The 23,074-nt window shown below is 38.8% G+C and overlaps 1 protein-coding gene across 3 annotated transcripts in view; it reads right to left on the reverse strand.

The window, feature by feature from the left end:
- Window positions 1–23,074, reverse strand: part of LOC127529834 (uncharacterized) — a 325,899-nt gene that overhangs the window by 119,037 nt on the left and 183,788 nt on the right. For 2 of the 3 annotated variants that reach the window (XM_051934800.1, XM_051934801.1), the window contains exons 3-8: window positions 19,485–19,526; window positions 12,201–12,308; window positions 6,353–6,481; window positions 6,151–6,275; window positions 4,720–4,785; window positions 151–201 (exon numbers count right to left, since the gene is read on the reverse strand). In XM_051934800.1, coding sequence (XP_051790760.1) covers window positions 151–201; window positions 4,720–4,785; window positions 6,151–6,275; window positions 6,353–6,481; window positions 12,201–12,308; window positions 19,485–19,526 — 521 coding nt within the window. The remainder of the gene's footprint in view (window positions 1–150; window positions 202–4,719; window positions 4,786–6,150; window positions 6,276–6,352; window positions 6,482–12,200; window positions 12,309–19,484; window positions 19,527–23,074) is intronic. The other variant, XM_051934802.1, reaches the window with a different exon arrangement.

The raw sequence follows: 23,074 nt of genomic DNA on the forward strand, positions 1-23,074 counted from the left end.
TAAGACTAAGAGATCATGCAATTCAGTGCAATAGAATCTGTACTGGGAAGTGCCGACTGCATTACTCAAAAATAAACACATTTTACAAAGATGTTTCAGGTTTTAAATAGAAGAATACAGAAAAGGAATGTGAAACGGTTAAACTCTTACCATAATGACTGATATGCGTACTTTCTGATTTGGAGGTTTCTGTTCTGTTTGCTGGGAAAAAAAATATAATTGTACAAAAGATGCTTTGACAATTAAATTATATAACATTAATTTTATAGTTATTTTTTCGATTAATTGTATGGTGCTTGCACTTAAATCAAATGGCTACCATGATGTCACCAGAGCTGGGCAATATCATCCCATTTTCAATTCAATGGGCTATATGCACCATATGGGTAGTGCTGATGTACTTCTGGTGAGATCTCAGCCAGCTCAGTCACTTCCGTTGTCCATACAGCAGTTGTGGTTTTTGTTTAGTGGCAAGAATGTCAGAGACAAAGAAGTCTCAGTGTACAGAGAGCTCTACAGCTGAACTCTGTCGTGTACCTTTATGTTCAGCTTCCAGTAAGTACAACAAGGTGCTTAGTGTTCATACATTTCCCTCCGATGCGGAAACCCGATCTACAGTATATAAGTGCAGGCAGTAGAGCTATGGAGAAACTGTTGGGCCTGATATTGGCTCTAAATGATTCTCCATTGCTACTTTGTGGTATGTGGTGGCTCATTTTCTTACTTTTTTAAAATTTTTGTTAGGTTTGTAGTTTGTTCATTTTTAAGGTGATCTATGGCTCCTTGTAGCCTGCAACCAAGTAAATGTTTGTTATCTGTTGCATATTAGAACCCTAATTAAAAGTTGCCTGAGGTATTGTTTTAGTTTTAATTTTTTTGTTAAATTTTCCTTTGTATTATGTTACATTCATGTTTTGTTTCCTTTTTTTAAGAGAGAACACTGGTTACTTTTTTATCTACTGTTTATTTATGGTTTATTTATCAGATTTCTGTTTTTGTTTCATTGCTTTTTTTATTGGATTATTTGTTTTTTTTTTTTTTCACTTTGTCCTGCTGGACAATTTGAAGCCTCCTGGGCAAACTAACGATAAATAGATAGATAGATAGATAGATAGATAGATAGATAGATAGATAGATAGATAGATAGATAGATAGATAGATAGATAGATAGATAGATAGATAGATAGATAGATAGATAGATAGATAGATAGATATTATCTTAGTGTAGCTGGCAGCATAACATAGATAGATAGATAGATAGATAGATAGATAGATAGATAGATAGATAGATAGATAGATAGATAGATAGATAGGTAGATAGATAGATAGATAGATAGATAGATAGATAGATAGATAGATAGATAGATAGATAGATAGATAGATAGATATTATCTTAGTGTAGCTGGCAGCATAACATAGATAGATAGATAGATAGATAGATAGATAGATAGATAGATAGATAGATAGATAGATAGATAGATAGATAGATAGATAGATAGATAGATAGATAGATAGATAGATAGATAGATATTATCTTAGTGTAGCTGGCAGCATAACATAGATAGATAGATAGATAGATAGATAGATAGATAGATAGATAGATAGATAGATAGATAGATAGATAGATAGATAGATAGATAGATATTATCTTAGTGTAGCTGGCAGCATAACATAGATAGATAGATAGATAGATAGATAGATAGATAGATAGATAGATAGATAGATAGATAGATATTATCTTAGTGTAGCTGGCAGCATAACATAGATAGATAGATAGATAGATAGATAGATAGATAGATAGATAGATAGATAGATAGATAGATAGATAGATAGATAGATAGATAGATAGATAGATAGATAGATAGATAGATATTATCTTAGTGTAGCTGGCAGCATAACATAGATAGATAGATAGATAGATAGATAGATAGATAGATAGATAGATAGATAGATAGATAGATAGATAGATAGATAGATAGATAGATAGATACTTTATTAATCCCAAGGGGAAATTCATATTAACTTTATTAATTATTGTTATTAACATTAACATTGGTGTTAAATTGGGATTTTGTATAGGGGATGGTTGAGTAGCCTGGGTAACACTAGAAGTGGCAATTTGGGTTTTGCACCCACCCACCTGGCAGTCTAGTTTTGTGGGCCACATTTCTTTTGAGTGGTACTTGTGGTTTGTGTAGTTTTTCACTTTGTTTTCTTTAATCATACACTTTTTTGCCATTTCAATTACTCCATCAGTCTTGCTTGTGACGTGGAGTCTGGATTGAAGTATTCAATTATTCTAATAACCATGGCTGATCAGACTGCTAGGTTAATGGTCAATCTAGTTATAGTTATCAGCTAAACTTCTTATTAGGAGTTAAACTATTTGCATTTTTAGAGCTTGTGATTTTTATTGAACCCAGTAATTAAAGCACCTGGATTAATCTTATTTAATTGATTAATTTGTGTGTGGGGAGAGTTTGATTTTTAGAAGGTCCCCTTCCCACATAAACCCAGGGTGGTGTAGTTCTTTTCCAGTTTGATGCCCTAGTGCCCCCTTGAGGTCATATGAACATAACCGAACAGTGTATTTGTTTCACTGTTTGGTGTATGTACTGTGGAAATAACAGTGTGAACTACATGTATAATCAGTGTAGGTGCTAGCATTTTTGGTACCTTAATCAAAGATATAAATTTTACACTTTTGTGTGGGAGATTTAATGGTAGTGTTCTGCGGGTACAAGAAAGTGTGTGTGTGTGTGTGTGTGTGTTATTGGTAGGGGTGGGTCTGCACATGCAGTTTAGGGTATGATAAATCAAAGTGGGGATGGGGTCTCCCTTGGTGTTGGTGCACAGTGTGTGTGTCAAACCTCTTTTTCTGAGCTGTGCTGGTGCCAGTGGTAGGTGAGCTTGGGGTGTGAAGCACACCTGAAATTTGTAACCACATTTTACTTCAACTATGATGAACTTTCCCTCCACTTCAGAGGTCACACCACATATTATCCTGTTTCTTTTCCCTGTTTATTCACTTGTTCACCTACGTTATTGTTGAGTGGCACTGTTGTGCTGACAGCATTCAAATAGCAGCCAGTCTGTGCTGGTAAAAGACAGGGAGTCCTGATATAGCTCACTCACTATAGCATTATCGACAAATATCAAGAAATAAGTATGTGTCAGTTAATTTTTTTATTACATTTTTCTTTTCTTTTCTATAAAGTCCCCAAATTTCAGGCAAATTAATCAAAGTATTTTTGAGGTGTCTGTTTTTTTGGGGGGGGGTGCTTACTCCTAAATGATATTTGAATATCCTTTAATAGCAGATGTCTAGTGCCAAATTTTCAAAGTTTTAACTAAACAGGAAATGTTTTTTATTGAGTCAGTGAAAATTGCATTATTTATATATAGAAATTATTTTTTTATACACACACGAGCACAGAGCATGATTTATGGGTATGGGATTGGTTAAGAATATGGAGATGAATTTGAATGTAACACTTGTACTAACCCATATATATATATATATATATATATATATATATATATGTTAAAGTTGAGGGTCAGATGAATTCAATCCAATATCAACAAATTCTTCAGGATAATGTTCAAGCATCTGTCACAAAGTTGAAGTTACGCAGGGGTTGGATATTCCAACAAGACAATGACCCAAAACACAGTTGGAAATCTACAAAGGCATTCATGCAGAGGGAGAAGTACAATGTTCTGGAATGGCCGTCACAGTCCCTTGACTTGAATATCTTCGAAGATCTATGGGATGATTTGAAGCAGGCTGTCCATGCTTGGCAGCTATCAAATTGAACTGAACTGGGGAGATTTTGTATGAAGAATGGTCAGAAATACTTCCATCCAGAATTCAGACACTCATCACAGGCTATAGGAGGCATCTAGAGGCTGTTAGATTTGCTCAACTAAGTATTGATGTCATATCTCTGTTCAGGTGCCCAAATTTATGCACCTGTCTAATTTTGTTATGATACATATTGCATATTTTCTGTTAATCCAATAAGCTTAATGTCACTGCTGAAATACTACTGTGTCCATAAGGCATGTCATATATTAAAAGGAAGTTGCTACTTTGAAGGCTTAGCCAATGATAAACATAAATTAAGAGGGGTTCCCAAACTTTTTCATATGACTGTATGTATGACTGACAGCATTATATACTGTATATATTCAGTTTTGATTCTTCAGTTTTAATTGATGTAAAAATGTTTTTATTTCTCTAAGTATTACACCTATTATAGATTGTAATTAGTTTCTCTGGGTTTAGTTTTGTTCTAATTACCTCAATGTTAGAGGATTGCCTCCAGCATTTACATTCAGGCTGAAACAGCAAGTCCCCGTGGTTCATATATACAGTATATATGCACTGTATGTCTTAAATACCATGTACAGATTATGATTAGACCACCATGAAACATGTTAGCTTTATCCTACTGACAGTGTTGCATCAACATAGCAATCCTGCCCAGTACAAGAAGAACATCTGGTGCATATACATGGCTGAGGGGCCAGGATGAAGAACCATTCAACATGGGACCAGAAAGAACCTCAGCTGTGCAGCTGGTGCACTGCACATTTGTGGAGAACCTTAGCTTTAGACTATTGGATTCTGGGGTAACAGCCTTTCTAACATCTACTGAATTTTTTTCTTCTTCTCATAACAAGACCAAAAATATTTATCTTGATGATCATACTTACCATAAACAAGTCATTGAGTGTAATCCTGCCAATTTTGGTTAGGTCATGACCAGACATTTCTGAATGCTGTAGAAAGAAATCAGTAATGATACTAATTAACTGCACATCCAAAACATTAATAAATTCATAGTGTACTACATTTAAATCCTCGTTACTAGTAAGCAGAGGCTTTACTTTTGCTACATAACATTTCATCTCTCCCAAGGTGTTTAACCAAAGTATAGGAGATGGATGTGAAGGGCCTACTTTATATCTCCATTTGTATTCTCACTGTTCTCTTCCCATTGCTTTCACACTAGCAGTGTCAGGCTCCTGCTTCAATAAAGTCTACAGCTTTTCTCTACTAACAGTTATGTGGTGCAGAGGATAAGAAAAGTGTTGTTAAGAAATAAGTTTGAATGATTTAGGGTTATCTGTAGTATTGGAACAGTCTGAAGTGTGATCTACACTTCTATGCAAAAAGTGGGACACCCTGACCAAAGTACATGTTTTGTTGAGATCTGAAGTATAAACAGAAAGCTTTTACAGCAAACTGAAACAATGGCATTTTATTGAAAATGTTAATGTACAGTTAGCATTTATATGATGAAATAAAAAAACTGAAGAGTGAAAGTTTGGGCCCCCTATCAGTCTCAGCAAGTGTAAGTTTGCTGGTATCCTGTATGTAGCTGAGGTAGTTCACGAAGGCTAAAATCTGAGAACCAAAACTCTGTGGTGGTCTTTCTCAGGAACTGTAAAGTTTTTACATGAATTCTCAATAAGGTTATAGGCCCAGCCTAGTTCTTCTTGAGTCACAGGTTTAACGGAGCAAAGAAGATTGAAACATCTATAAAAACAGATCTGCATTGTCACATAATCTATAAGTCGGATATGTCATAATGTCTCAAACACCTGTATTTTTGCTAAAATATTATTAAATAAACCACAAACCTTCTTCTGAATGGCTGGGGAGCACCCTTAAATGAGAACCAGCATTTGCATTGAAGGCCCAGCACTCACAAAAAATAAATTGTTAGCTCTGCATGATAGCTCCTCAGAACCTTTCACGACTGCCACATTAGACATTTATACAGGAAAGATAAGTCTAAACATGAATACATCTTGCTTCATTTTGCTTCACAAGTTTTAGCCCAAAACATGTCTTTGGCTGCTAGGACAGGCCAACTCATTAATAAGGGCAGTCAAATGATTATTTCATTAGTTGTTTGCCTTTAATGTTCTAAAAATCACTCAGAAAGATACTCTCGTTCTCTTTATTCCTCCAAAAACTAAATTTGAATTCAGACTCTGATCGCTGTCTTCTTTAACTGCTTCTGAGGTAGATTTTTTTTGTTCATCCTCCATGAACCGCCACATTGGAGTGCAATCAAACCTATTAAAGATGCCAATATATTTGTAATTAACACTGGTAAGTTTGCTACTATGACTCACTTTCATAAGCCTTTTCATATCGATATGTATGCTCTTCTTCCAATTTTTTGACTTATCATTTCCTGATAAAAGTTCAAATTCACCAGGGAAGAGCCACACACCCTTAGAATATATAGAAGGGACACCTAGAAAAAGAAAGAGTGGAGTTAACTCTTTATGAACACTAAAACATATTTTTGTTTTATACCTATGGTGACATTACCTTTTTTTGTAATCTCATTTCTGTTGAATTCTCCTTTTGTTTTGTTACAGATAACAGGAAGTGTTTGTTTCCTCAATAGTTTTTTAATTACTGCTGAAGAAGAATCTCCCTTATATTTCCCATAATTACCTGTCACAAAAAATGCATAGAACATTTTTTAGGGAAGTAACTATTAAAAATCAAACTTCAAAAATGAACATTTCAACATTTTCTGTACACTTTGCTTATGGAATCTACATTTGAAGGTTATTTGTGTGAGTTTCTCATTCTTGTGAATGTGCTTCTGACACCAGAGGTATTGGGAGCCTTGGGGTTCATTGAATAAATACATCTCCTTATTATTTAACTGTCCATCCCATAATTATGATATTTTAGAATGCTGTATGTGTTTGGGGGGCATCAGAACTGAGACTTTATCTGCTACGACTGACTGTGGACAGTGTCCAGTAATGCTGCTGAGGTTACTTTTCTTTTACTGTAAGTTCAGTTGGTGTGTGTGTGTGAGTATGTATATATGTGTTTATATATGTATATATGTGTATATGTGTGTATATATATGTATATGTGTGTATATATATATGAATATGTGTGTATATCTGTGTATATTTATGTGTATATATGTATGTGTGTATATATGTATATGTGTATATGTATGTGCATATATGTATATGTATATGTATGTATATATGTGTATATGTGTTTATCTATGTATATATGTGTACATATATTTGTGTATATGTACATATGCGTATATGTATATATATATATGTATATATATATGTGTATGTGTATATATGTATATGTGTATATGTGTATATGGGAGGCACATATATATATTTAAATGTCTATGCGTGGAAATGTGTCTGTCTGCTGAGGAAAGAGAAACTCGTTTAGCTGGTAATGCACAAGCGATGTGAGCACGCTGGAAAAACAAAACCTCGGAGGAGAGAGAAACTTGCTTAGCTGCTAATGCACAACGGAGGCGAACACATTGGCAATATGAAACCGCAGAAATGAGAGAAACTCGCTTAGCCACTAAGGAGGGAGAGCCCTGTAATATCTTTCTTCAAAGTCAGGTTTGTCACACATTTGATTGCATTTTTTATACCTTTTTGGTTAATTTTCTCTCAATTGGTATTTTTTTTTTTGTTTGATTTATTTACTGGAGATATTCCATTTTCTCCACTGATGCAAGGTGACAATCACACCTTGAATTCAAGGGGCACGGTGACATGCTGTTAAAGCTGTGGTGTTGATGATGGGCTTGTAACACTGGGGGCATGGTCATGTGATCAAGACCAGTAGTTTTCCCCTGTGGGCCCACTGCACTCCTGGGGCCTCATGTATAAACAGTGCATACGCACAAAAATGTTGTGTAAGCCCGTTTCCACGCTCACATCGCGATGTATAAAACCTAAACTTGGCATAAAGCCACGCACATTTGCAAACTGGCGGCACCCAGCATCAAAGCAGTGCTTTTGTTCCGGTGTGGTTTCCCTTTCTTTTTTAGATCCACATCCCTGATGCGACTTTATCAAATACACTGAAATTAACCACATATTGTTTATTATTTTAAGGCATCTGATTGTAATTAACCTGTAACAATATAATGGTCTACAGAATGGTCAAACTATTCTAAATACCATAACTGCTTTAGTGTTGTTACTCTCAAATATTTAACCCACTGTATTTGAGTGTGGAATCACAGCTCTACAGCAGCTGATTGGAAAGAGAATTATCAGTATACAGCATCAAGCACACACTGCCTCAGCCATGCTGTCTATTGAATTGGTCTCATACAGCAAATGCTTCAGAGCCTTTCCTGTACGGACCTCGCGGTTCACAAACAGTTTCATCCCAAGAACTATAAACACACTCAATCACTCCATCAAGTGCTCCTTGTAGAACTGAAAAGTAGAAAAGTACAATTACCTCACTGTAAACTTGCCATACAGTTATAATATTGCAAAACCTGAGCCACTTTATAATGTAAAAATTTATAAGTGCTGAGAGAGCAGGAAAACACAAAAGTGATGAGAGTGTACCGTGTGCGTGTTTGAATATGGTTGAGAGGAGGGCGTGACTTGAAAAAAATCTCATCTCAAACGTCTCATCTTGTGGGACTTGAAAAAATCTCTTAAAAAGTCTTATCTCGTTGCAGGATTTTTTTATATAATAGAGAGAAATATACACACACTTTGACCTGAATACACACTAGAATTACTATCAAGCAAGAAAAATTCAAAAGAAAGAAAAGTTCTGACTTGGCTGTCCTAGTTCTAGTGAGGCACTATGCATGCGTATTTCTGTTGGTGTAAAGGACACCTGGTAGCTAAATGTCCTCAGTGTTGGTGTGTCACAGAGAGAGAATGTGCATCATTGTTCATAATGATACTTAGTTTTGTTTTCATTCTCTCCATTGCTACGACTTCCAGGAAGTCCAGGGTGCAGCACATAACTGAGCCTGCTCTTTTAAGTAGTTTGGTGATTTGGTGGGCCTCTCTTGAAGTTGATGTTACCAGTCCAGCACACCACAGCATAGAAAACCACACTGGTCATCACAGAGTTGTAGTAGAAGATGTGAAGGGGGTCCCTTCCCATATTAAAGGAACACCGTCTCCTCAGGAAGAAGAGCCTGCTCTGCACTTTCTTATACAGTTCCTCTGTGTTCCAAGACTAGTCCATCCTGTCATTAATGTAGACCCTCAAGTTCCTGCAGGAATGAACCACCTGTACATCCAATCCCTGAACAGTGACTGGACATACAGACTCTTTGGTGTGGCAAAAGTCAATAAAAAAAGTAAATAAAATAAAATTAAATAAATACATAACAAGTGAAAACAACCAGTGGTCTCAGTTCATTGCTATGAAAATGAATAACCAGAAGAACTAGGTAATGAATTTAAAAGCCTGAAAGAGTTGTGGTCTGCTCAGGTTCATTATCTGTATCGTACAGCGTAGATTTTATGCTAGAAATTAGAAAGAAAGAAAGAAGAAGATGGGAATTGTGGTGTGGTTCTTGTGGACTCCAGCACATATTGGGGTAGAAGTAAATGAAACTGTAGACAGTCTGGCCAGATAATCATTGAAAAAGCAAAATATTGATTTAAATAATGCAGAAGGTAAGGGGAGGCAAACGTTTTAATCAAACAAGCTATATGTTCAATCTGGCAAGAAAAGTGCGATAAAGAAATTAAAGGAAGGCATCTTTATGGCATTCAGAAGAAGGTTACATTTAATTGGATGAGAGGAAGAAATAGGAGGGAGGAGGTTATAATGTCAAGGCTAAGGATTGGTCATACAGGACTAAATTATACTTTATTAAAAAAAACATAATACTGGGACATGCAGACATTGTTGTCATCAGGAAACAGTAGAACACATACTACTAAAATGTAGAACATATGAAATGGAGAGGATGGAGTTGATGGGACATCATAGCATCACAATGAATACTCCATTAGAACACGGGCAAAGACATCAGATAGTCTGTGTATTTTTAAAATTACTAGGTTTATTTTATATAATTTAAGATTAGAAGTATAAAGCATAGGGTACTTTCCTCTTCCCACTCCAGTTAAGTTGGTGGCTACTTTTTCAGAAGTATACATTTTCAAAAGTCTCTGTTTTCAAGGGTTGAAGATGCTGGGTTAGTGTGGCACAAATGACAAAACAGATGCTAATGTCCATGCTTCTTAATGAGAACATAGTACTGTGTATGGTGCCAAAACTTTTACTATAATTTTTGCTCATGACAATGCTTGTGCTGCCACTAGAACGTGTCATTTCCACTAAATAAACAGCTTTGAATTTATAGTTTAGACTTCATTAGAGTTCAAACCTCATTGCCGGTCGAAGCTCAAATGGATGCCTAGGTGGAATGGATGGACGTCGGCCCTCGTTGTCCATAGCAGGTAGTGGGAATTATTAAATCCTCAATGACCCTGAGGAATAAATAGTGCCCTTTGTGTATATGATGTGGACTTTTAGGAGCACGCGGTCCTTGGTGTACAGGGGTGCACACACTTCTGCTTTCATAAATGGTGTCCAGTGAGTAACAACATGCACACAGTATCAGCAGAGTCCCCCTCACTGTTTAGAAATTTCGTACGTTTGCTTTCATAAATGATGCCCCTCAGAGGATGGTGCCCTAGGTGACCCCCTATGTTGTCTAATGGATTGACCGGCTTTCCCACACATGTCACTCACATCCACTTACCAATGGTAGGGATTTTGTAATGGCCCCCCACATTGTCAGGCACGTCAACAGTTTGTTAGCATTTTTCAGGCTGTGTTGTGTTTTTTTGCTTTGTTTGCTGTTTTTCGTGGTCACAAGATGACCTTTACAGCTTGACTTCATGGGACATGGTCAAATACTTTGTGGTTACACTGACTGATGTGATCTAGGCATGGTCATGTGATCTAGGCAGTCACTTTAGGGACACTGTCAAAACAGACAGATCATTAGTGATGTTGATCTTTTTGGAGATATTAGACTGTTATTTTGATATTTAAAGTTACTTAAATATTTGAAGCAATTAATTCATTTGCACTTATTTTCTTCTCATTTTTGAGCTTTTTTTAATTATTGATTTCTTGTTTCTTTGATGAAGGCTGATTTTTTCTTTAACAGCACAAGGGCTTTTAATGTAGTCAAGTGCTTGCAGTGATTGGGTCTGTCAGGGCTTTTTCAGCGCATGCTGTCTTCTTTACTTCTCTCTCTGTCTCTACTATAAATGCAGAGTGGTTCACCAGTAACTTTTTTGTGATCTCTCTAACCAGGTAAGGTGGTTGCCCACTTTCTAACTTCTAAAAGCTCACATAGAACTCCTTCCATCTCCTGTTTCTCTCTCTATTTCTCAATTCTGGCCTCTCTTTCTCCCATTCATGGGTGTAAACCCAATGCTGGGGTTGGCATTGTCCCTCCAGAATGTTCCTTTGCCTCCCCAATTATAAATCAAGTAATTTGTATGAATGATACACAGAAGACATCCCATGTCTGTTGAAAATCTACAGTTCCTCTCCAATACCTGCAAGTGATTCATAACCTCCCAGAAATCACTCCTTTCTGTCTGACCACTAGTGTTACAAGGGAGGTACAACTCGTAGTCTTTGAAATAATTATTTAAAGGCTTAGGGTGTTTGTATACAGTAACAATTAAAATAAAAAAAGAAATTCTTTGCACATCCTGGTACATCCTTTTGGTTTTAGAAGTAGTATGGCAACATTTAATGAACGTGCTGGAGATGTACAGTACTTCTCTGGTCTCACTGTCTTTCTCCCCATTCAAAGAGACCAGAGCGGTTTAAAGTCTAACCACATTTCTGGAATCACTTCTGACAAACCTTCTCTGTTTTCTTAAATGCAGCTTTCATTGGCTTATCTCTTTGCTTACAAAGGGAGTCGGGTCCCATTACCATCGGCCTCCCAGCCCACCAGTGGGGCATCTTGCACAGTAACAAGACTTTTTCCTGTGTTGTGTTTCTGCCAGAACTGATATGATGTGCATCATCACTGCAATCACTCCTCTGTGTTTCTTGGGCCACACTCTGGCATCAGCACATAAATAATTAATTTCTTTACTTCTTAATGATTTAATCTATATTCCAGTCAAAAGCCAATATATTGTGAATAATAGTCGTCAGATATTAAAGTGCTCAACCATCTCCATGGCTTGCATTTTACTGATGCTCCATTTATAACCAACATGTATTGACCTCGGACTAAAGCATCTGCCACATGTAGGCTATCATCACAACATTTAATGATAAGGAAAGCAGACTTTGAGATGTTTTGCAAGTCTGAAAGATGAAGTGTTATTATGTAGAAATAAATCCTTCTACTTACCTGAACTTTTACTGGGGCAGCTTTTCACAGTCTGAGATTGAATAGTTCGTTTTTCTATGGTAGGAGCCACACCACCCTTGCTTCTTCCTTCACCAACACTGTCACCGTCTGCCACAGTTTAAAATACACAGTTAGAAGATTTTTTAAACCTTTATTTTTTACAGCAACTTTTCATATTGAACACCTTCTGAACATACTTAAAAATGCAGCAATATATTCTAATGGTCTGCATGTATTTTTAACAATTGGATACCCAGTACGTTACTATACTGGTAGCATTCTTTAACCCTGCTCTGTGGGGAAGTATGAAATTAAATTGGCCGAAGAGCAATGTCCGTCTAGCTTGTCCTGTATTCAGACTTACAGACTGTAAGAATCTGTTTAGTGTACAGATATAACATTCCAGTATTGGAAAGTGTTGTGAAAGTATTGGTCCAGTCTCCATATCTGAGGTATCAACGTTTAGGTGAAAAAGTAAAGAACTATCTACTGTAGATGACAGAAGACTGGCACAACTGTGAGCAAAACTTTGAATCAGTTAAAGGCTTCTTGTGCCTCCATACTCCACAAAATGTCTTAGAAAACTGTTAAGTAAGATCAGTTAGTGAGATTTTTTTTTATAAACTCCTAATTTTATTTGTACTTGTTTAACAAAGATAAAAATTGACAAGTCGTTGATAGCCTGAAGTTAACTTTCAGGTTAAATTGCTCCCAAAATTGATTTAGTTACAAATCCTAAGGAAATGTTGTAACAAAAGTAAAATCAAAACTGAAATGTGTTGTTCACAAATCACTTGAGCACTAGCCTCTGGTGAGGTCTTTCCTTTATAAGTGAAGTTCAGACACTGTGAGATGCTGCTGCCATTTAAATATTGTGCTATTTCAATACCATGGGTCATATGATATACACATCATGCACCTAACAAGCACATCATTTTGTACTGACTAAGAGCTCTAAAGTAATGATGGACATAGAAAGAAACAAAAAAAAAATAATGGCAGCAGCACAAAAAAGCAAATACCTGTAAACAAAATGGCAACATGGTGACATCCCCATAATAATGATTTAATGAAATAACAAATGGAAATGAAAATCAATAACATGTTAAAACAAACGTAAACACAATAGATTAGCAACGAGTTCCTGAAACTCTAGTCTAATGTAATAAGAACAATGCAGTTATTTATTTGAAGTTCAGGTGTAAGGAACAGTTTAGGATGAACAAACTCGTTTCTTTGAAGCTTCATCCAGAAAATGTCCTCCACAATTGAAACACAGACCTTGTTGAATTATTTATCTTTCCATAGCACTGTTAAAAAAAGGTTCCTAATTTTATTGCTTGTGTAATCATGGCTTCTAAAAAGTTCCCAATGTTATAGCTTGTCATGTTGTCTTTTAATTCTTTCTAAACGCATCCTGATTCTGCTGCTAACATCTTGACATTAATAAAATAATCTGAAATGAACCTAGTGCAACAAAATATTAGGTTAAAAGTCCCATTATTTTTGTCCATGCCTCACAGGTGGCGCAGTGGTAGTGCTGCTGCTTTGCAGTAAGGAGACTGTGGAAGATTGTGGGTTCGCTTCCTGGTTCCTCCCTGTGTGGATAGCGCTTTGAGTACTGAGAAAAGCGCTATATAAATGTAATGAATTATTATCAATTATGTTATGACTTGAAATATTCTGTTGAATCCAAACTCTGAAGCAAAGTCTGATTTGTGTTAAATATGGAATAAATCATGAAGGATGCCAATTATTATTATTCAGTTTGAAGTTTTTTAAGAGGCAATTGTGGGTTCTTCTTTTTCATGATTTTTCAGATTTGTGCCAACACATTTGTCCATGTCTTGTAGATAGACAGATATTATAAGGCAATAGAGTATGGATCGATAGAACTTTATTTGTCCCTGGAGTGAATTTACTGTGGAAGGCAAAGTGCAAGGATGTACGGTCTGGGACGGTCATGGAAAATAAAAAAAAACTGACAATGATAACATAAAAAAATTTCTCCACTGGTCTGTGCTATACATTTTTTTTCATTATGTTGGTCATTTTTATAATCAAAATCGCTGAATTTGTGCATTTCCTGTTCAAATACGGGGAGAAACTCGAAGTGTGGCAGCGATGAGCCTCACCTCACCTTGGACTGCGCTCTCCCTCACACGCTGGGTTGATGCATGCAATTGGTGCGTGCCTGTTGCTGTCTCTCTGTATGTCACCAATCTAATGTGTGCAGACACGTTTATTATACATCCTGACTTTTCATAGTCTGGCTAATATCTTTAATGAATGAGTGTGACATATTTAGTCTCACTGATCGGGTATAAAACCGCAGTGAAAAGACACAAGGGGAGGCAGAGAGTACTGTGCTGCCCTGAAGGGGGCGCACGTGAGCACAACAGGTGCTCATTGCTGCTGTTCTTCTACTCAGAGGCGCCAGTAAGTTAGCGACATCAGAAAGTCAAGAGCACTGCAGCAGTCTGTTGATTTTTATTTTTTGTTCTGGCTGACTGCCAAAATAGAAGATTGAGACTTTTACAATTAAAGGAAAATAAGGAGGACTTTTACAAGAAAGTGAGTGAGATTTTCGTGAAGGATAGGCGTATGGACTTCATTTACAAATAAAGGTAAGACCATAAACGGTTTTCAATTCTATAAAAAATGGGATCAGACCAAAAAAAAAATCCAATATTTAAAAACGTAATTTTGACCTTAAATAAAATATTCTTTTGTTTTTATTGCTATCCTTTTGTTGAACAGTCTGTATTAAAATTGATTAAAGCATCAAAATATTTCAGTTAAGATCAAAATTGAAATCTGATTTTTTTTAATACACCACTCTATACTTTCATTTGTATTGAATGAGTGTGAATTGTGGAATTGCAACGGCAAATTTAGAATACATGGAGGGTGCAGAGCAAATGCGCTCTCTCGCACTGCTATAAACGTAACGTTCTTTCTTAGCCAAATATGCTCCTTACCTGTGTGTGTAAAGAATGCTAATGAGATATGAAACATAACCAGTAGTCAGTGTGCATGCTGCCAAATTGAATAGTGAATAAGCTACTCTTTGGGGTTCACATATTTGTAGATGTGACTCTGAAGGAGTCAGTGCCTCACCAGCCATGAACCTCACCGCCCGTCACTGATAAAGTGATATTTAATACAATTCTAATGTGTTGAATTGCATTACACTACACAAAGACATTTTAATGGTTACATTTTAATATATTAGAAGATTAGAAGTGAAAAAAGGGAAATTCATTTGGGACACTTCCACCTGTAACTGATCTCGATATATTAATGGTATCAATGCAGTAAACCAATATTTAAGAAGAAGAAGTCTGCGCCCCTGTAATTTCATTCCTTTTTCTTGTCTAAGATGTAACTGGAAGACTTTTTGTGCTGAAGTACCTTGTTTTATGCTGCGTAAAGACAAGTTAAGCTTCACATTGTCTGGCGGTAACACGTAAAAAAGACAACATGAGAAGGAGTGAATGTGACACGGTCCTTCTATTCTCTCGCTCAGTTTCTTCTCACATGTTGATCTAACTGGGCTGTTTATTTGTGTTTGTTGGAAGCTCCTGATGTGCTGTGTTTTCATACACCATACCTCCCAAACAAAAATCTATGACAACCTGTGTCACTAAGATGCAAAGCTCTGTGCTAACATTGCAGCACACGGGGGTCCTACTGGACTTGCTGTAAGGTAGTACTGTATGTCTCCCTCTGCTCTAGTCTCATACTCAAGGGAAAATTGGCATCTATTTCAAAGCATTTCCTTTACAACCAATTAAACCAAAACACACTTAGACAAATGTGACAAATTACTGCATAAACAAACTCTGAGGTCAAGACGTTAAGTATATGCTTAATGTAGCTTGTGTTTAAGTATTGCTAGGATTCCTTGTAGTCCTGGTCTTCACTGAACTGAATCATATAAAAGACAGAAGAGCAGAGTAAAGAGAACTGAGAGGGAGAGGACGACATTGTAGTCAGAAATCACATCATATTATGTACTGTATGTGTTCATTTTTGATTAGATAGATAGATAGATAGATAGATAGATAGATAGATAGATAGATAGATAGATAGATAGATAGATAGATAGATAGATAGATAGATAGATAGATAGATAGATAGATAGATAGATAGATACTTTATTAATCCCAAGGGGAAATTCACATACTCCAGCAGCAGCATACTGATAAAGAAAATATTAAATTAAAGAGTGATAACAATGCAGGTATACAGACAGACAATAACTTTGAATAATGTTAACGTTTACCCCCCTGGGTGGAATTGAAGAGTCGCATAGTGTGGGGGAGGAACGATCTCCTCAGTCTGTCAGTGGAGCAGGACAGTGACAGCAGTCTGTCGCTGAAGCTGCTCCTCTGTCTGGAGATGATACTGTTCAGTGGATGCAGTGGATTCTCCATGACTGACAGGAGCCTGCTGAGCGCCCGTCGCTGTGCCACGGATGTCAAGCTGTCCAGCTCCATGCCTACAATAGAGCCTGCCTTCCTCACCAGTTTGTCCAGGCGTGAGGCATCCTTCTTCTTTATGCTGCCTCCCCAGCACACCACTGCGTAGAAGAGGGCGCTCGCCACAACCGTCTGATAGAACATCTGCAGCATCTTATTGCAAATGTTGAAGGATGCCAGCCTTCTAAGGAAGTATAGTCGGCTCTGTCCTTTCTTACACAGAGCGTCAGTATTGGCAGTCCAGTCTAATCTATCATCCAGCTGCACTCCCAGGTATTTATAGGTCTGCACCCTCTGCACACAGTCACCTTTGATGATCACGGGGTCCATGGGGGGCCTGATCCTCCTAAAATCCACCACTAAATGGTGGTTTGAGTCACACCATTTAACAAAGTCCTTGATTAGGTTCCTATACTCCTCCTCCTGCCCACTCCTGATGCAGCCCACGATAGCAGTGTCATCAGCGAAATTTTGCACGTGGCAGGACTCCGAGTTGTATTGGAAGTCCGATGTATATAGGCTGAACAGGACAGGAGAAAGTACAGTCCCCTGTGGTGCTCCTGTGTTGCTGACCACAATGTCAGACCTGCAGTTCCCGAGACGCACATACTGAGGTCTGTCTTTAAGATAGTCCACGATCCATGCCACCAGGTATGAATCTACTCTCATCTCTGTCAGCTTGTCCCTAAGGAGCAGAGGTTGGATGGTGTTGAAGGCGCTAGAGAAGTCCAGAAACATAATTCTTACAGCACCACTGCCTCTGTCCAAGTGGGAGAGGGATTGGTGTAGCATGTAGATGATGGCATCCTCCGCTCCCACCTTCTCCTGGTATGCAAACTGCAGAGGGTAGAGGGTGTGTTGAACCTGTGGCCTCAGGTGGCGAAGCAGCAGCCGCTCAATGGTTTTCATCACATGCGATGTCAGAGCGACAGGCCGGAAGTCATTCAGCTCACTAGGACGTGATACCTTTGGGACTGGGGTGATGCGAGATGTTTTCCAAAGCCTCAGGACTCTCCCCTGTTCCAGGCTCAGGTTGAAGATGCGCTGTAGAGGACCCCCGAGCTCCAGCACACAGGCCTTCAGCAGTCGTGGCGATACTCCATCTAGACCTGCTGCTTTGCTGGCACAAAGTCTCCTTAGCTCTCTGCTTACCTGGGCTGCTGTAATTGTGAGTGGGGATGTCTCTCCAATGCTGGTATCAGCAGAAGGATGGGTGGAGTGTGCAGTACTCCGAGGTGAGAGTGGGTTAGGGTGGTCAAACCTGTTAAAAAAGTTGTTCATTTGGTTTGCTCTCTCCACATCTCTCTCGATGGTGGCATCCTGCTTCGAGCTGCAGCCAGTGATGATCATCCCATCCCACACTTCCTTCATGCTGTTATTCTGCAACTTCTGCTCCAGCTTTTTCCTGTACTGCTCCTTTGCCGCCCTGAGCTGGACTCGGAGTTCCTTCTGCACGTGCTTGAGCTCATGCTGATCACTGCCTTTAAAAGCCCTTTTCTTCTGGTTCAAAAGGCCCTTGATGTCACTTGTAATCCATGGCTTGTTGTTAGCATAGCAGCGTACTGTTCTTACTGGAACTACAATGTCCATACAGAAGTTGATGTAGTCAGTAGTGCAGTCAACAACCTCCTTAATGTTCTCACTATGTGATCCCTGCAGGATATCCCAGTCTGTAGTTCCAAAGCAGTCTCTCAGAGTCTGCTCTGCCTGAGGGGACCACTTCCTGAATGAGTGTGTGGTTGTAGGTAGGACCCTCACTCTTGGTTTGTAGTGAGGCTGAAGCAGAACCAGGTTATGATCTGCTCTCCCAAGCGCAGGCAGTGGAGTGGCGCTGTATATGTCTTTAACGTTTGCATACAGTAAATCAATAGTCTTATTTCCCCGGGTGTTACAATCCACATACTGGGAGAAGGCAGGTAATGTTTTGTCCAGCATTACATGGTTGAAGTCTCCAGCGATTAGCACAAGCGCCTTAGGGTATTGTGTTTGTAACTTATCAACAGCAGAATGAATGATGTCACCCGCTATCTCCACGTCCGCCCGAGGAGGGATGTATACAATAACAACAATGACATGTCCAAACTCTCTGTGTAAGTAATAGGGATGCAGACTTACGGCCAACAGTTCGATGTCCCTGCAGCAAGTGGAGATTTTAACGTTGACATGTCCAGAGTTGCACCATCTTTTATTGACATAGAGTGCAAGTCCTCCTCCTTTGTGCTTCCCGCAGCTACTTGCGTCTCTGTCTGCTCTAACTGTGCTAAACCCGGGTAGCTCCACGTTAGCATCTGGGATGTTAGTTGTTAGCCACGTTTCAGTAAAACACAACAAACTGCATTCTCTGTAGATCCTGACATTTTTCACCAGCGCAGCCAGTTCGTCGATTTTATTTGGTAGTGAGTTCACATTTCCCAGGATCACAGAAGGCACCGAAGGTTTGTAGCACCACTTTCTCGCTAAATGCTTGGCTTTTATCTTAGCACCGGCTCTGCTGCCACGATACCGCCTTCTTACCTCATCAGGTAAATAGGGAACCACACCTGCGCGGGCATTTGTTCTCAGCGCTTGAAGTTGACTACTTGAATAGACGAGTCTCGGTGTGTAAAAATCCATGTCCAAGTAGTAAAAAGTAGTAAAACGTAGTAAAAACTGTCCTGGGAACGAGTCCACATAAAAGAAAGTGGTAGGAGTTAACAGTGAAATAGAAATAAGGTAGAAAAATAAAGTCATACACAGAGCTGCTGGAATAGCTGCCACTCACAGCGGCGTCTGAGTCATCCAAATATTATTATTTTTGTACCTTTTATCTCTCTTATTCCAGTTTCTGCAACTGCGCTGTTATCTAGAAAATAAACAGACAATGTTAAAAATATATCTTTTTTTTTTAATTTATAAGCTGTTTATTATTTATATAATACATAGTCATTCACGTTTATTTACACGGTCTTTTGAATGAAGCTCATCAAATGTTACCAGAAGAAAGTTGTGTGAGACGTAGAAGGTTTTATGAGTGATTGCAATAGAAAGGTTAGGAGCAGACACTCATACACCCACCACATGACAAACCACCACAGTATCCCAGAATAGGACCCGAGTGCAGCCATGAAACACCTCAGTACCACACTAGTTCAGAGGCAATGGAGTAGTGTGAGGTTTTTTATGGTGTCTGGAGTGCCAATTCTGCCACCAACCCCTAGGTTTTCCCTGCAGGACGGCCCACTTGCAGGTTAAGGACCTTGCTCAACGGCCCAACAGAGTAGAGCCACTTCTAGCTTTTACGGGATTTGAACCAGCAATCTTCCTAGTGCCAGTGCAGCTCCCTATCTTCAGAGCCGACCACTCCACCTGCAATCGACATAGATTGCAATAGATATGCTTATATTTTGTATTTTTTGTATTAAAAAGGGTTGAGTATTGTGTCTTTAGGAAACATTTTTAAGGTTTGTTTTATTATTTATAAATTAAGTACTGTCACATTTCAGATTTTACTGCAAAAATTAATTTGGCAAAAGTTTCAGCAACAGTTCAATTTTTAGGATATTTGTTTCACATTTCTTATTTACAGGTTACATCTTATTTATTGTACATATATACATAATTTATGTGTTCATAGTCTTAACTGACTTTAATGAGGCATGCTGGGGTTTTTGTTATTTATTAATGTTAATAACAGTTATGTTCACTAATTCATATGATCTTTCACATGTATTGTTGATTTTAGACAACCACAGTTCCTCCAATCTGACCCTGAAGACTGGTGTTCCACAGGGTTGTAAGATGAGCCCCCTACTCAACTCCCTCTTCACTTATGACTGTGTCTACATAATTGGATTTAACACAATCATTAAGTTTGCCGATGGCATCTTGGTAGTAGGTCACATCAGTGACAATGATGAGTCAGCCTACACAGAAGAGTGCATCAGCTAATGATGTGGTGTTCTAACAGTAACCTATCCTTGAGCATTATAAAGGCCAAGGAGTTCATTGTGGACTGCAGGAAGTCTACACCCATCTTCATCAATGGGGCTGAGGTTGAGTGTGTCTCTAGCTTTGAGTTCCTGACTGTTCACATTTCCAGTGATCTACCATAGTCCCTCAGCACCTCTACCTTGGTCAAGAAGGTACAGAAGCATCTTTATTTTCTGAGAAGGCAGAGGGAACTCCAATTGTCTCGCCAGATTCTAGTGAACTTCAAACACTGCATCACTGAGAACATTCTGATCAAATGTTTTGCAATATGATAAGGTAATTGCAAGTTCTCAGCCCATAAGACTCTGAAGCAGGTGGTGAAAACTATTCAGTATGTGTTGCCTCATTACCTACCATAAAAAACTCCAGCACAAATGGGTCCTGTGGGGGGCATGTAGCATGATTGGGGACCCCTCTCAAACCAGTCTTGGTCTCCTTACCCTCTGGGAGACTGCACAGAAATCTACGTCCCAACATAGCAGGCTCAGGAACAGTTTCTACCCTGTGGCTGTCACCCTGCTGAACTCACAATCCAAGCACTAGGCCATGTCCACCCTTCCCACCTAACCTGAAAACCATCCCTGTACACACGTGGACTCTTTGTATTCATATTGATATTTTAACTGTCACTAATCATTCTGTATATACTCTTGTCTGTATAAATTAACAGATGTTAATCTGAAGAAGGCAGGCTCTATTGTAGGCATAGAGCTGGACAGTTTCACATCTGTGGCGGAGCGACGGACGCTGAGCAGACTCCTGTCAATCATGGAGAATCCACTGCATCCACTAAACAGTATCATCTCCAGACAGAGGAGCAGCTTCAGCGACAGACTGCTGTCACTCTCCTGCTCCACTGACAGACTGAGGAGATCGTTCCTCCCCCAAACTATGCGACTCTTCAATTCCACCCGGGGGGGTAAACGTTAACTTTATTCAAAGTTATTGACTGTTATACCTGCCTCGCACTCTCCACATTGCACTTTTTAACTTGCACTGCATTTTTATCACTCTTTAATTAATATTTTCTTTATCAGTATGCTGCTGCTGGAGTATGTGAATTTCCCCTTGGGATTAATAAAGTATCTATCTAAGAAAATGGCTTCCTCAGGATCATACAGCTTGTTAACAGTTTCTTTGAATGGATAACCTAGTAGAATGCATACCAGTTCCTTAGCCACTGGATACCTAGAGGAAGGCAGCACAAGTTAAATCCGTTGGCATAAATCTGAAGCAGCAAGAAAGCACAGGCCACTGCAGAAGTTTAAAAACCAAACACAATTAGATGACCATACACAGACTGCACAAACACAATTAATAGGTATTAAAACAAATATAGAAAGACATTTGTTGCTAAAGGCACAGTTGCAAAAAGAAGACCAGGGTTCATAGACTTAGTCCTCCCAGTATGAAATTTGCATGTTCTCCCTGTGTCTGTGTGGGTTTCTTCTAGGTGCTCTGGTTTACTACCACAGTCCAAAATCATGCAGATTTGGTGAATTGGAGACACTACATTGGCCCTAGTGTATGTGTGTGTGTGTGTGTGCGTGTGTGTGTGTATGTATGTTTGTGTATGAGCGTTTACCCTGCGATGGACTGGCTCCCTCGCCAGGGTTTGTTCCTGCCTTGTGCCCTTTGCTTACTAGAAAGAGCTGAAGCCCCCCCACCCTTTGACCCCGGTCTGGATTAAATAGGCTAGAAAATGATGTGACATATTATTGCTGTGCAGTCCACTTGCACACATCTCATACGCCACATTTAGACATTGGGGCCCACAGTAAGGATTTGTCTCTCTTTATTGTTATCATACAATATGTAAATGGTATATAAAAGTTAATATAATTATATTTTAATGATGGTGCACTGAATGTCTTTGTTTTAACATAACACTTAAGACAAACATGAGGTCATGCCTGTAGGTTTAGGAAGGAACAGATGACTTATGAGCAGGAAGTCTTAACTTTAATTTCTAAAATAAAACCCACTACTTGTTCCCTAGATCCAGTGCCAACAAAACTAGTTAAACGTGCAATGGATATTCTTGCAGTGCCTATTCTTTTTTTTGTTGTTGTTGATTTTATTGTAATCATTCAATACAAATTAAACAAATCAACTCCTCAGCAGGGGGCGGCACGGTGGCGCAGTGGGTAGCGCTACTGCCTCGCAGTTGGGTGATCTGGGGACCTGGGTTTGCTTCCCAGGTCCTCCCTGCGTGGAGTTTGCATGTTCTCCCCGTGTCTGCGTGGGTTTCCTCCGGGCGCTCTGGTTTCCTCCCACAGTCCAAAGACATGCTGGTTAGATGGATTGGCGATTCTAAATTGGCCCTAGTGTGTGCTTGGTGTGTGGGTGTGTTTGTGTGTGTCCTGCGGTGGGTTGGCACCCTGCCCGGGAATGGTTCCTGCCTTGTGCCCTGTGTTGGCT

The sequence above is a fragment of the Erpetoichthys calabaricus genome, chromosome 12 (genome assembly GCF_900747795.2).
Source record: "Erpetoichthys calabaricus chromosome 12, fErpCal1.3, whole genome shotgun sequence".
Classification (NCBI taxonomy): domain Eukaryota; kingdom Metazoa; phylum Chordata; class Cladistia; order Polypteriformes; family Polypteridae; genus Erpetoichthys; species Erpetoichthys calabaricus.